The sequence below is a fragment of the Mya arenaria genome, chromosome 14 (assembly GCF_026914265.1).
Source record: "Mya arenaria isolate MELC-2E11 chromosome 14, ASM2691426v1".
NCBI classification, from domain to species: domain Eukaryota; kingdom Metazoa; phylum Mollusca; class Bivalvia; order Myida; family Myidae; genus Mya; species Mya arenaria.
The window spans coordinates 19,021,022-19,037,099 of record NC_069135.1 but is presented as its reverse complement, the minus strand read 5'-3'; the positions used below and the strand labels follow the sequence as shown (position 1 = coordinate 19,037,099).

The 16,078-nt window shown below is 35.6% G+C and overlaps 1 protein-coding gene across 12 annotated transcripts; it reads right to left on the bottom strand.

The window, feature by feature from the left end:
• Window positions 1-1,436: 1,436 nt before the first annotated feature.
• On the bottom strand, window positions 1,437-14,530 carry LOC128217114 (protein bicaudal D-like). 12 transcript variants are annotated; one of them, XR_008258188.1, is made up of 5 exons: window positions 14,203-14,530; window positions 10,620-12,932; window positions 9,686-9,735; window positions 4,359-4,397; window positions 1,437-3,457 (listed from the first exon to the last, which is right to left on the bottom strand). XR_008258188.1 is itself a non-coding variant. In XM_052923996.1 (5 exons), the coding sequence occupies exons 1-4, from the start codon at window positions 14,416-14,418 to the stop codon at window positions 4,360-4,362; spliced, it is 2,463 nt and encodes an 820-aa protein (XP_052779956.1). In that variant the 5' UTR covers window positions 14,419-14,530; the 3' UTR covers window positions 1,437-3,457; window position 4,359. The 12 variants fall into 12 exon arrangements, 8 of the variants coding, with proteins under 8 accessions (XP_052779956.1, XP_052779957.1, XP_052779962.1 ...); XR_008258189.1 differs by having other exon boundaries at window positions 10,773-12,932; XM_052923996.1 differs by lacking the exon at window positions 9,686-9,735 and adding an exon at window positions 5,004-5,052 and having other exon boundaries at window positions 10,773-12,932.
• Between the last annotated feature and the right edge of the window lie 1,548 nt (window positions 14,531-16,078).

Sequence of the window (16,078 nt, the reverse complement as noted above, 5' to 3'; positions counted from 1 at the left end):
AAATCTTCCAATGCGTGATCAAGTTAAGGGCCAAAAAAAACTGATGGAGGAAGACACTTTAACAACATTTTAACAATTTTGTTGAGCGCATTGCAAGCTGGATAGTACTGTTTGCAAATTCCAATGATTTTAGTATTTCAAGATTTTTAAGCTTTGAATGCTGAAGCCTTCAAGTGAATTTCACTTGCTGCCATCAGCTGTTTAGAATAAATTTCCATCATATGCAACTATCTTCTGAAGAGACAAGCACATACCGCACAAAGCATCCATACATGTCAAGTTGGTACTTCAACTGACCATTTAAAATGTTGCTTAAAACTATGGTGACAAGTTTAGTGTACCAGCAAACACAACTTTTTGTGTTGCAACTGACTGCAAAGTGGCTGTTGGGGGCGGTACAAATTGACCATCTCTTTGATGCAAAATGACAATGCAATCATGCTTTCTCCAACTGATAATGTTTTGCATTAGGTACACCTATGACCATGTAAAAGTTCATGTACACTGAACATTGACCTCATAGTATGACCTTGACATTCGGAATGACACCATCTTTCAATTTTGAAAATGTAAGCCTCCACATGGCATTATCCTGACCAATTTGGAATAACTATTAAAAATGCTCATATTGAATAGATTGATTCTATATCAGGAGCTTTTAAACTGACAATCATTAAAATGTTGTGCCAAGCCATTTGAATTAAACGAACAGACAGGATACACTTGTATACAACCATTGTGACGATTATGTTGTGCTCACCCCATGCCGACTTGCTAGACAATGAGAACAAACTATATGTCAGAGTGATGGTCAAGAGAACTTAGATGTTAACACTTTAACCTCCACAGAACAAAGTCTTTTTGTCAGTCATTCCATCCTCACAATCTCGACTCCGCCAGCTTTCATAGAACATCTTCATAATTGGCAGATATAAGCATGACCTGAACTAAGTGTCAAACAGATTTTTCATTGACCTTGCCATTGTCAAACATATTTTGCATTGACCTTGCTGGTGTCAAACAGATTTTGCGTTGACCTGGCCAATGTCAAACATATTTTGCATTGACCTTGCTGGTGTCAAACATATATTGCATTGACCTTGCTGGTATCAAACATATTTTGCATTGACCTTGCTGATGTCAAAAATATTGTGCATTGACCTTGCTGGTGACAAATATATTTTGCATTGACCTTGCTGATGTCAAATATATTGTGCATTGACCATGCTGGTGTCAAATATATTTTGCATTGACCTTGCTGGTGTCAAACATATTTTGCATTGACCTTGCTGGTGTCAAACTTATTTTGTGTTGACCTTGACCTTGCCACTGAAGTTATTGCCTTTGGAACTGTCCTAGTCGAAATAACATTGCATGCAAAAAGAAGCTGTCTTCCCTCATGTTTAGGTCAGGGTAAATAAATAACAAAACAAAAGTTAATTTTGTTTCTTTGTTCGACACATAATGGACAAACAATGAATATACACATATCAAATGAATGACTTAAAAACAGTTCTCAACACTTCAGTCCATGCAAACAGAATACAAAAGCCTTTAAAATGCATTCACCATTTGTAAAATATATCCTGGATGTAAAACTAATGTTAAACCAGTTAATAAAACTGTGATTCCAACCTTTTCGATTTAAACCATACAAACCAAGGACTTTCCCCAAGGTAAATAAAATTATGTACAATTGTTTAAAATTATTTATTATAAATGCATTTTCCTGCGACATTAATTTGCCACCCACAAGTACACAAAACTTTTACATCTAAGGAATATAAACATACAAAAATGACGCTATATTTGAATATTTTTTATAGAACTTTTAAGTAGTATCAATAAGGAAGATATTGATAAAAATGTTGTCAAAATATTTTGTTACAGTTTAAGCATGTAGCAGAAAACAAAGTAAAAGGAAGGAATCAATGTTGAAGTAAAATCTACAACTAATGTTATAAATAAATAATAAATATATACCAACTAAATTCATACAATTAAAACCCAGAATAAGCATAGGTAATACATTTACTTTACAAGTCTAAAGCCGATATACACAGGCCACTTTAACATCAATTTAGTTAAAAATTCTACTAAAATATTTATTCTAGAAATCAAAAATTTGATCTTCATGCATTCTTGTACCAGAAACATGTTGTAACAATTAACTCAAATTTCAAAAGAAATTACCAACAATAGAATACAACTCATAAGTCTCATTAAACACTGCATGAGGTAGGCAGATTGCTAAATCAAGAATTAATTGGATAACTACATAACAGTGGAGTAAGCTCATATTACTTTGATCATTAAATACATCAAACAATGAACACTTTCAGTTCCCTGTATAGCATAGGTTGAGTGAAAAACTGTGCTATCTAATTAAAGATTCTTTATACCAAATAGCACACTTTAACACCAAACCCATGACATGCAAAATTGAACACCAGTAAAGAATTCTTAAGAAATAGGCTAAAGCTCTCAATGGCCTGTTTAATGTATAACCAATACAAGATTTAAAGGTTATCATGATTAAGTTCAATTTGAAAACATATCAATCTCAATAAATGACTTATACAATATTAACAAGCAGCTTAAAATACACAGCCCAGCTGATAGTAAAAACAAAGTAAAATACAAGCACCAAACTAAAATAAAACTATTTAAAATGAGATAACCATAGACTTCAACCAAATCTCTATAAATAAATATTTTCATTAAACGTTTTACGTTAAAGTTGTCAATATATCATCATTAAAAAAAATAATCAAACTATAAAATAATGACCAAAGTGACTTAAACATAAAGTATTAGATTATAAAGATTGTTTCTTTGAATATAAAATCTGAACATAATGTAACATTTCTACAGTAAAACAGTTGCTATAGACAATAGATCATCACAGATAGCTAAACATTTAGTGACAGGAGCTAACACTGATTTGCTGTTAAACATTGGTAAAGTCACTATAATATTTCTCCCACATCAATATATACAAAATGTCATGCAATGCTATGATATATATATATATATATATATATTTTAATGTTTTCTAAAAGGTCAACATGACCTTGATACTGGCTCACTTCGCTGCTACCCCAGTCTGAACTGTGTTGCTATGGTTACCAATATCAATTTTGTCTCTTGGATCCTTAATACAGGATAATAATTCCATTAATATGACAATGCAAACACAGGTTCACTGTAAAAGGTAGCAGCATATTACTGGCACATCTCCCCTTGGACAAAATTTCAGGAGATAAACAGTACTATTTCTAAGTTTGAATGAGATATATAAATATCACATGTAATATCAATATGGCAAACAGCGACCTTGACCTTTGATCTGGGCCAAGGTCATGACTGGAACATCTGTGAACTCTTTGGTATGACACATGTGCAACAAGCAGGCCATGGTTGACACAAGCTGAATGGGTCGCCGAATGGGTCAGCACTGGAATAGAAAATCATTTAGATCTTAATAATGTCAAACCAACATGTTGTGGCCATGTTATGCTATTAAATGCACTACTTTCAAAAATAAGAGATTTTGATAAGTAACTATTAAAAATTTAACTCTCAAATAAATAAAACCGTTCTGTATTATTGATACCATTAAAATAGTGTCATGTAAACTTTGATTTCCTTTAATGGTTACTTTCTTAGTTAACTATTTGATTGAAACACAATGATTAGAGCAAACAAGGCTGATGTTAAGGATTTTACATTTGGAAGAGCTCAGGAATAACACATTTCTACACATTGGTATACAGTTTGAGGATACATCTATGTTTTATACTTGTATACAAGATTATATACTATGTACAGCATAACATAAAATATATCATCGGAAATAAAGCAGTCATAATTGTTACTTGAATTAAGAGTTCCAATTTCAAAAAAAACATTCACCTGAAAAAACAACAACTATTATCTTAGTTCAAAATGTTGACATAGAAAACGTAACTGAAACCCAAGTAACAATATCGGTGAGGAAATCTACATTTTCTTTTTTGCTTGAACCAATACACTGTGGAGCTAAGAAAGATACAAAGAAATGTAGGAAAGTGCTGAAATAGGGTCAGGACTAAAGGTCAAATCAGTCATCAGTCTTCAAAATAAACACACACACAAAGGGTTACAAGACCACACCACAGACTTATAATGAGCTACAACATCATGTACAACTGTAATACCAGGGGGAAAGCTGAGGGCTGTTGAGAGACAGGCTGCCTGGATCGGAATTAAAATGTAGCATGAAAGTAATCAGAACAGCAGAAAATACTCTACAACAACAATGATGTGCCCAAAAATGACCCCTAACTACATGATGTGTTGAGTGCTACTTTACTTACATTACAAGAAGCCATTGCTAGATTCCATACTGGTGGTCACTGTTCCAGGGTGCAGGGAGAAATACAAACATGTTAGCAGGGTGAATGAAGGCTAGGATAGCATCAATAACTACTAGATAATAGATGCATAATTTGTTGATGACTATTCACAATCCTGATAGAACTTTTTTATCATAACTGCTTGCATAATAATCAGTATGCTTCTTAATCATTTTTCTATTCATTATTATTAAGACTAAAAACAAAGTGAGCAAATATAGGCAACAAATATTTTGTTTGGAATAAAGCACAAACAAGTAACATCAAAAGGCATGATATGACACTCATAAGATGGAGAAAATTAAATGGACAAAAAAACGTGTTCTAGAAAGAAATGCAAATACTGTTAAAATAATTTAATAATAACTAAAAAGAACTATTCCAATTTCTTTCAAAACAATAATATTTTAAAAGCCACAACTAAAGAAAAAAAAAATACACAAGAAAATAAGTCCCTGGACAAGTGAATTAAAATCGTTTTGTAAACAATTAAAAAACAAAATTACCAAACATAAATAAATTGAAAGTAACTGCAGTGCCATGGCCTTTGCCATTCTACTAGAGTGTGACAAAGTGAACACCACCAGCACAACATCAGATACATACTGTTAGCCCGCGGGCTTGAACAGCTGCCCGGGAGCGAGAAGCATTGCTCCTACAAGAAGAGATACACCACATTGCCCACACTGACAAGCTTACAGCAAATTTCAACTCAAACAGCTGACAGTTATACATGTTCTACATGGATTTAGTTTGTTCATGCCTTTGAAGCTTCAATTCAACACGGAGGCACTATGGACATATCTTCTTCATTTTGTTATGTTTATAAACTAGGCATATTTTAACTTCAGTAATAAGCACCAGATCTGAAAAACTTATTAAACATTCAAATATTTATTTATCTTTGTGAACATTGTCCTTTAATATTATAACCATCAGCACCAAAAAGAATACTGCAAATTATGACATGATAACTATTGAGGAAACTGTTAATGGATCACATAAAGCTCTAGGCTTAAAAGAAGGCACAGTTCAGATTCACTCAAAGAAGAGAGATCATTAGCTCAGGTATGGTGAAAATCTTGGAGCTTTCTGATATTTGGTCAACAAAATCTGCCTTGTAACTGAAAGAAAGAGACAATTACTAGAAACAAAACAGGCAAACACTTTCCCTCCTAAATCTTAAATCAACCATATTTTCCTGGTGACATTTGGCGTTTCTCATTTCCTGATATGACCTTTTGCATTATTAACGAAGGTATTGCATAATGTTTCTTTCTTACTTATGAAGATATTGCATAATATTTCATTCTTACTTATATGTAACACTGTTAATCCAATAAATTTTGATCATAGGATTTGTGCAAGCCTTACAATTCAGTGCATTTAGCAAAGGTTTCTTTCAAAAGCTAATATTCAAATAAAGAAAGTACATGTAGTTTTACTAATTCTTTGTATTAACAAAATAATACTATAAAGAGTTATTGATATACAAGAAAGCATTGTGGTCTAACAATGTAAGAATTTAACAGTTTATCACCTTAATGAAAAAAGATCTTATCTGCTTCTTTACCTAATATGCAGTTATCGAGATATTGCACTAGCCTAGTAGGGTGATGAATTGTTCAAACACAATGATCTCATATTACAGAATTTACATTCAAACTAACATCCACAAATGTAAGGTGATTATTTTGTTTTCATATCCTTGCAAACCCTGTCTGTCACTAAGTAGTGGGCAACACCTAGATAATTAGTGTGGGAAAGCCCCATCCATCACTTCATGGTTATTTGAGGTCTAGGCAAGGGAAACTAGCCAACATTTAAAGGAATGCAAACAGTCATGAATATTTGTATAGCCATAACTTGCATAAATGACAATCTATGGGAAGTAGCCAACATGTTTTGTAGTTGTAGCAGTATAATGTTATAGTATTAATATACATCCTTGGGATGCTGTCAACAAATAAAAAAGCAATCAGCTTTCACTGTTCTGACCATACCTGTAAACTACTGACTGTACAGACTGACTATACCTGTACACTACTGACCTTACATGTACACTACTGACCATACAAACTGACCATACCTGTACACTACTGACCATACCTGTACACTACTGACCTTATATGTACACTACTTTCCATACAAACTGACCCTACCTGTACACTACTGACCATACCTGTACACTACTGTCCATACAAACTGACCCTACCTGTACACTACTGACCATACAAACTGACCATACCTGTACACTACTGACCATACAAACTGACCATACCTGTACACTACTGACCATACAAACTGACCATACTTGCACACTACTGTCCATACAAACTGACCCTACCTGTACACTACTGACCATACAAACTGACCGTACCTGTGCACTACTGTCCATACAAACCGACCGTACCTGTACACTACTATACCTATACACTACTGACCGTACCTGTACACTACTGTCTATACAAACTGACCATACCTGTACACTAAAGACCATACCTGTACACTAATGACCGAACATGTACAATAATGACCGTACCTGTACACTAATGATTGAACCTGTACACTATTGAACGTACCTGTACACTACTGACCAAACCTGTACACTACTGTCCATAGAAACTGACCGTACCTGTACACTACAGACCGTACCTGAACATTACTGACCATACATACTGACCATACCTGTACACTACTGACCATACCTGTACAAAACTGACCGTACATGTACACTAATGACTATACCTGTACACTACTGACCATACCTGTACACTACTGTCCATACAAACTGACCATACCTGTACACTACAGACCGTACCTGTACACTACTGTCCATACAAACTGACCATACCTGTACACTACAGACCGTACCTGTACACTACTGTCCATAGAAACTGACTGTACCTGTACACTACAGACCGTAAGTGTACACTACTCTCCATACAAACTGACTGTACCTGTACACTACAGACCGTACCTGTACACTACTGTCCATACAAACTGACCGTACCTGTACACTACAGACCGTACCTGTACACTACTGTCCATACAAACTGACCGTACCTGTACACTACAGACCGTAAGTGTACACTACTCTCCATACAAACTGACTGTACCTGTACACTACAGACCGTACCTGTACACTACTGTCCATACAAACTGACCATACCTGTACACTACAGACCGTACCTGTACACTACTGTCCATACAAACTGACCGTACCTGTACACTACAGACCGTACCTGTATACTAATGTCCATACAAACTGACCGTACCTGTACACTACTGTCCATACAAACTGACCGTACCTGTACACTACAGACCGTACCTGTACACTACTGTCCATACAAACTGACTGTACCTGTACACTACAGACCGTACCTGTACACTACTGTCCATACAAACTGACCGTACCTGTACACTACAGACTGTACCTGTACACTTCTGTCCATACAAACTGACGGTACCTGTACACTACAGACAGTACCTGTACACTACTGTCCATACAGACTGACCATACCTGTACACTACAGATCGTACCTGTACACTACTGTCCATACAAACTGACCATACCTGTACACTACAGACCGTACCTGTACACTACTGTCCATACAAACTGACCATACCTGTACACTACAGACCGTACCTGTATACTAATGTCCATACAAACTGACCATACCTGTACACTACTGTCCATACAAGCTGACCGTACCTGTACAATACCATACTTGTACACTACTCACTGTACCTGTACACTACTGACCGTACATGTACACTACTGTCCATACAAGCTGACCGTACCTGTACAATACCATACTTGTACACTACTCACTGTACCTGTACACTACTGACCGTACATGTACACTACAGACCGTTCCTGTACAATACTGATAGTAAGTAAGTACCTGTACACTACTGACCATATCTGTACACTACTGACCATACAGACTGACCATACCTGTAGACAGTCGACAGTATCTGTACACTACTGACCGGACCTGTAGACAACTGACTGTATCGGTACATTACTGACCATACAGACTTTCAGTACCTGTAGACGACTGAACATACCTGTAGTCTATTGACAATACAGACTGACTGTACCTGTAGACAACTGACCGTATCTGTACACTCAGAAGTGGCTGTACATGTACCCTTTTGCTAGACAGTCTATTTTATAATATGTTAATTATCTACTTCAAATCTAACATATTATTTACCAAATACACATCCATACAACAGAAATAAAACCTTGACTTGTATTATATTGCTTTAATATCTTTTTACAACTAAAAAAATATATTCAAATATCCTAGTATATTGCCCTTCTTGTAACTAAACTCTACAATGGCCTACTAATGAATGCAAAAAGAACAAACAAAACCTCATTCACAAAATATATGTATAATATGTGTACAATCTTTAAAATAAGCAACAAATTTATACACAAGAACATGGCCAATATGTTTTTCTATAGAACATGTATATATGGCTGGCTTATAGTTGATACACTGTTCAATGTGATGAGAGGGGGCAGAAGGTTGGACATCATTAACTTCTGAGATGAGGGCTTTCTATGGACATGAAACATCAAGTTGTGGAATAATAAACTTTAACATCCCAGCAGATATATTTAGGGTCTTGATTACTTTTCACAGGGATTTCTTTTACTAATTTCCTGCTGTAGTGGGGTTTAGACAAACGTATATTCTTTATGTGCTTAGTCAGATAGAATATTAATAGGTGCATTAATGGACTCATGTAGTTTATACTTAAATAGTGACTTCTGCTACTTACATGACTGTATTATATATATTTTTGGCCTGTATTCACTAACGAAATGAGGTTGTTTGACACTCAAAAACTGCAAACCTTCATTTTATTTTACAATCTTTAGTAAGAGTAATAAGCATAAAACTGACCATTTATGTTGCAAAAACCATGTTTTACAATTATTTACTCATTTTAAGTAAAAAACAACTACTATAAGACAAATAATCAAATTTAAGAATTCTGATTCTGAGCCTCAAACCTAGACTTTATATGAAGACTTATGACCATGATGGCATATATTACTACATTATTTAACTAAAACAATTCTTTGAAACCATCACCTTGAAGGATAGGGCCAGAGTATTTTAAGCACTGAGAAATAAATATGATTAGAATATCAATTAGTTTTGAAGAGTAAATGCATACTGTGTGTGTTAGTAAGTTAAGCCAATGTCCGTCAGTATGTACAAGATTCCTTTAAATGCTGGAAAATATATAAAACAAAGTCATACCTCAATGGACTGAGCTCTCAGTCAAAGGCATGTTGTATTGCATCTAAAACCTGGTATTAGAAATGCTCAAATACTTCAACATGTGACTGATGTTACAAGTAGATGCTTTCTTTTAAGTATGTCATTTATTCAAAAACTACATTGATTGCAAATGTTAAACAAGTCTTAATAAAAAAATGAAAGCATTCCTACTAAGCAATTACCCAATATGTTTTAATAAATTTGGATAAAAAATATTCTTAAGATCTAATACGTTTTTCCACAAGTATTGCTATAAGCATTGGCACTTCTAAGAAAAGCCTCTGTTCTTAAGAAGTGTATGTAGTTTGAATATAGTTTACCAGAACCTGGATAGCAATTCATCATTATTGTAGGAGGATTATCACTCACTCACTGACTAAGTAACTACATCATGATATACATACCTATATACATGAAGCACTAGGTGTTGGCAATATTTGACTAGTGGCTGCAACCCATCTGACCAATATTGTTATCAGCCGGGGTTAGGGTGAGACTGGCCAAGCAGGAGTGGTGTATGTGCCCCCAACCAATGAGATATGTGAGTACCAAGACAGTGACCTTGCTTTGTGACATGCCTAGTACCTTACAACGACTGGGTTAACAATTTTAAAAATATTGAAGGTTTTTTGGTAAAATTTAGGTTTATTCTTGTTCTACAAGATACAGAGCCGAAACTATTAACATAATTTACCTAACATTCATTCTTTTGAATTGAACAATTGTACTCTTTCCAATGAAATGTATATTCTTAGTAAATTAAGTTGGAAGGCACTGACCATGTCACATGTCTAGAGCAAAAAGTAGGAACAAACCCTAGCCGACTACACAACTGAACAAAGATCTGAGTTATACAGGATGAGGAGTACATTGTACATGATTAGGAGCAAGCATTCCAAGAGAGCAAACTTACCGAAAACAAAAGAACCCGCCGTCGCAAGGATGGAGGACCAGCGCCCTAATAATCTCTTCGTGGATTTGAATAACTATGATGGGTTTGATAGTTTTGGTGCCTGCCTCCCCCATAGCGACCACTATATGACTGTTCATCATTGTAGTGACTTACTTTTGAAGCCCCTGATTTGTTTCTTCCTCCCCCACCCCCTTGTGGACGTCTCATAGTTCGCCTCTCACGATCAAATTCCATGTCCTCCAGTCGTTGGGTCAAGGCTAGCTTTTGTTGTATTGCCATTCTCAGTAAAGAGTTCAATGTCTTCTTTTCTTCCTCAGCTGCTGCAAGTTGCCTCTGGTACTCATCCAGTTGGGTAACATACTCGTCACATCGCTGGGCGAACATAGCTCGCAGAGAAGCAAATGTGGCTGCATCCTCCTTCAGGGCTTTAAGTTCATTTCTTAATTTCATCATTGTCTCAGTTACAATAACCTTTTCATTTTCATACTTTTGTTTCAGATTTGCTAATGCAAACTCTGCAGTAGCTTTGTTCGCTTTCAGCACACTTCTCAATGTTGCAATCTGTTCTCGTTTGGTTGACAACATTGCCTTTAATTTCACAATCTGTTCTTGCAACTCCTGGACATCAGACTGCTCACTATCATCAGTCCTGTTTCTTGAGACTTCCATTAAATGTTCAACAGACTTCTTCAGATGTTTAGTTTGATCTAGAATGGTTTCGGTCAATTTTGAACATGAACTAGCATCAGCCTTCAATGTGTTATCCAAAATTTCTAATGAAGTTTTCTTTGCTTTTGACTTCTTCTTCTTACCTGAGACAGAATCTTTCTCAGGAGAAGTGCCTTCTTCATCTGCTTCTTCGCTACCATCCCTAGAATCTGGTTTAGTAATTTTATCAATAGCTTTGGCATGTTGCAACATTACTCTACTTGGTGTTTCTCCACTAACTTCACAAACAAGATGATATAACTGTGCAAGTTCTTCTGTTACTTTAACCATTTCATCTTGAGTTGTATTCAAAGAACTCTGAGATTCACCAGCTATTTTAGAGAAGACCCTCAAGTCTCTATCCATTTCTTTGATTGCATCTTCATACTGTTTACATTTGGACTGAAGCAGAGTGAGACTTTCAGTTACCTTAGGATCACCTGGAGTGAAGTTACCTTGAATATTTTTCTCCATCAGTTTACTGATTTCAGTCTGCAAGTCTCCGATTTGTTTTAAAGCGGTTGAATACTTATTTTCATTTAACAAAAGATTCTTTTTCAGTTCTAACAGTGCCTTTTTTTCTTGATCAGATTCCTCTGCAATTTTTTTATCAAAAAATTCAGCTACATCACTTTCAGGGGAAGGTAGGCTACCATTTACACCAAGAGCATTTGATATCTGAGATTTCAACTGATTTGCCCGATCTTTCTGCTCAATCAGATCTTTTTGTGTGTCTTCAATGAGCTTCTTGGCTTCATCAAGCGCCCTTTGCATCTCTGACTTCTCTTCTTCACTCTGTTCAAGCAATTGCTCTAATTTCTTAACTTCATTTTGCTGAATTTCACTAAGGATGTCATTTACTTTTCCAGGTCCTTTCCTAGTCGACTGACCACTTTTATCCTTGCTTTCCATATCAGCTTCCACTCGTTTCAGAGTCGGGTGATGGCTGTCATCGTCCATGTCATGATCATCATGACTGTTCAAGCGAAGTCCATCACTGAGGCCGCCTAATTGAGCCAAATTACTCAAATTGAACATCGATTCCTGTGTCAGTCTTGTATCTAACTCTTTTTTCAATGCATGTTTTTGCTCCCGTTCAACTTGCAAGGCATTCAACGCTTCCTCAAGGTTTTTATCAACAATCTTTTTCAATGAAACACTTTCATCTAGCTGCATGTTCAAATCATCAAGTTCTTCTTCAAGCCTTTTCTTTTCATGCTTCAAACCCTCATACTCAACCTGACTTTGTTTTAGAACCAAGACCTGCTTTTGAAGAGTTATATTTTCCTCTTCTAACTCTGAATAGTCGATCATATTTCTATTTTCTCTGATCTTAAACTCCTTTAGTTCACTTTTAAGCTGTCGCCTCTGATCTTCAAGCTGGTCAACCTTTGTTTGCAAATCAGAAACCAAACTGGCCATAGTGGCATGCTCAGAGAAAAGTCGCTCTTTGTTTTGTTTGACATTTTTAAGCTCTGATTCAAGTTCTGTGATGTTCTCCCTATATCCGTCTTCACGTGAGGCTGACTCTTGAATGATGCTGTCCTCCAAATTATTACCACTCTCATTTTGTTTCCGAAATGTCACTTGGTGTTTGCTAAGAGCCTGAAGAAGAATGTGAATTATAACATAAAAGTACAATCATGAATCATTACAGGTATGCCCAAAGGCAATGCTACATATCAGACACAATCTATACTTGTTACTGTATCAACAATTATTACTAATATACAGCAAATTGTTGAAAATAGAGTCCAATGAAATGACTTAATATAAGAGTAAGTGTTCCAAATCTATTTCATCACTTTGCTATAACTAGGTCTTGCATTAGTTTCTTAGGAAAGGATATATGCAAGTGGTTTTCAGCCTTATAGTTGCTCATTCTTAAGAATATATGACTGCATTTAAACATACCTGTACTAGCTGACTTGTTAAGTGTTTATTTCTTTTTTTTTAAATCAAGTCTATTTAGGATAGTGAATTTTGTGTCAATTTTTGAAAATTGGTTTACTAGTCTTCATAAAAAAGATAATAGGAACAAAATTCAACCCCATTTTCAGTTGAAAAAACAACAATAACAACACTGCATGCATGTCTATTAAATGAAACCAACCAGTTCATCTGACTCTAGAACTTTCAAATACGAGTCTGGGTCATTTTGGCTCAGTTCCCAATTTTCCAATTTTTAACTGGGCTAAATTGACCCAATGCCCTAGAATATTGGCCATGACTCAATTTAAAAGTGACATATTTATTTGGGTTTACAAACTTTACATCAAATATATGTAAATTTCAATACTCCGATAAGCTAAATAAAAAGTAGCTTGATCATAGGAGGCGACAAAAATTGGAATTTGACAAGCAAATACCATTACTGCTTAGCAAGGGAAGTAAATATTACATTGTGTTTTTGGTACTGTGTTTTCGGTTTTCATCCATACCTTCAACCTAAATATGTTCAAAACAATAATAAATGCACAAAAAAAGTTAAAAATGTATCAAAGAATAACAGCAAGATACCGTACATATGTTTTTTAATCATATAAACCAATCGCATATAAGTCAAGTGTGACTGAGACAACATATGATGGACATGCAGATGTAGTCACAAAGATGATCAAGTTTTCCGAATGAGGCAATGGAAATCTAGACCTGACTAAATATTAAAATAACATTGGCTACCAGAGAATATGCACACTAAAACTTGAGAGAATTTAAATTTTAAACAGTTATCAATCATTATTGACATTAGCCTCTAAAAAGGTAAAAAAAAATGTTGACAGGTCTCGTAAATTTTGAGACGACCCCTTGGTCATGCCGCACCTGTCACGCTTTGATAAATAATGACGAAATAATAAGCCGTCAGAAAACTCACCTCCTTAGCATGTTCCAACTCTATCTTTAGAGCTTCGACTTGAGCATCAAGCTCCTCAATCTTGGATTCCAAATGATTCCGTTCTTCTAGAACGGCCAATCCGTACTCCGCGGCTCGGATCTTTTCTTGGTTCGTTTCCGTTAATTCCTGCTGCAGTCGTCCGATCTCTACCTTCAGGTCTTCCAGGGAAAAGGAAGACACGTCTAGATCAGACATTGTGGCAGGAAGCGTCAGAAACAGTACGAAAATCAAGAAAATCCTCTACGGAAGGTGGCGAGTTTCGACATTGACTCACGTCTATTCGTCCATGTTTAATTTATCCAATTAATGTGAGTCACGTGATTGATGATCTTGTGAAAAATATCTAGGCATAAAATCTGCACAAAAGGTTACAGTACACGTCGCATTATTTGTGCAACTACATACGTATTTGTCTCCCTTGATGTACTTGTGTTAAGTACTACGTTTTCGAATCTACTCGTTATACCTATTGCCTACATAAAACGAATCTACTCGTGATACCTATATAAAACACATCTACTCGTGATGCCTATTGTCTATATAAAACGCATCTACTCGTGATGCCTATTGCCTATATAGATATGAAACACATCTCCTCGTGATGCCTATTGCCTATATAAAACACATCTACTCGTGATGCCTATTGCCTATATAGATATGAAACACATCTCCTCGTGATGCCTATTGCCTATATAAAACACATCTCCTCGTGATGCCGATTTCCTATATAAAACACATCTCCTCGTGATGCCTATTGCCTATATGAGATATGAAACCGACATCTACTCGTGATGCCGATTGCTTATATGAAACACATCTACTCGTGATGCCGATTGCCTATATAAAACACATCTCCTCGTGATGCCTATTGCCTATATAAACACATCTACTCGTGATGCCTTTTGCCTATATGAAACACATCTACTCGTGATGCCTTTTGCCTATATGAAACACATCTACTCGTGATGCCTATTGCCTATATAAACACATCTACTCGTGATGCCTATTGCATATATGAAACACATCTACTCGTGATGCCTATTGCATATATGAAACACATCTACTCGTGATGCCTATTGCATATATGAAACTCATCTACTCGTGATGCCTATTGCATATATGAAACACATCTACTCGTGATGCCTATTGCATATATGAAACACATCTACTCGTGATGCCTATTGCATATATGAAACTCATCTACTCGTGATGCCTATTGCATATATAAAACACATCTCCTCGTGATGCCTATTGCCTATATAAACACATCTACTCGTGATGCCTTTTGCCTATATGAAACACATCTACTCGTGATGCCTTTTGCCTATATGAAACTCATCTACTCGTGATGCCGATTGCCTATATAAAACACATCTCCTCGTGATGCCTATTGCCTATATAAACACATCTACTCGTGATGCCTTTTGCCTATATGAAACACATCTACTCGTGATGCCTTTTGCCTATATGAAACTCATCTACTCGTGATGCCGATTGCCTATATAAAACACATCTACTCGTGATGCCTTTTGGCTTATATAGCTACATGCATTCTCTTTTATTTATGTTTATTTATGGATATCAGAATACTCGGAGGAAATAAGGATATCCATACTTGGCAGAAATAAGGATATCTATACTTGATGGAGATTAGGATATTTATACTTGGAGGAAATAAGGATATATTTACTTGGAGGAAAAAAGGAAATCTATACTTGGAGTAAATAAGGATATCTATACCTGGAGAAAATAAGTATATCTTTACTTGGAGGAAATAAGGATATCTATTCTTGAAGGAAATAAGGATATCTATTCTTGAAGGAAATAAGGATAACTATACTTGGAGGAAATATGG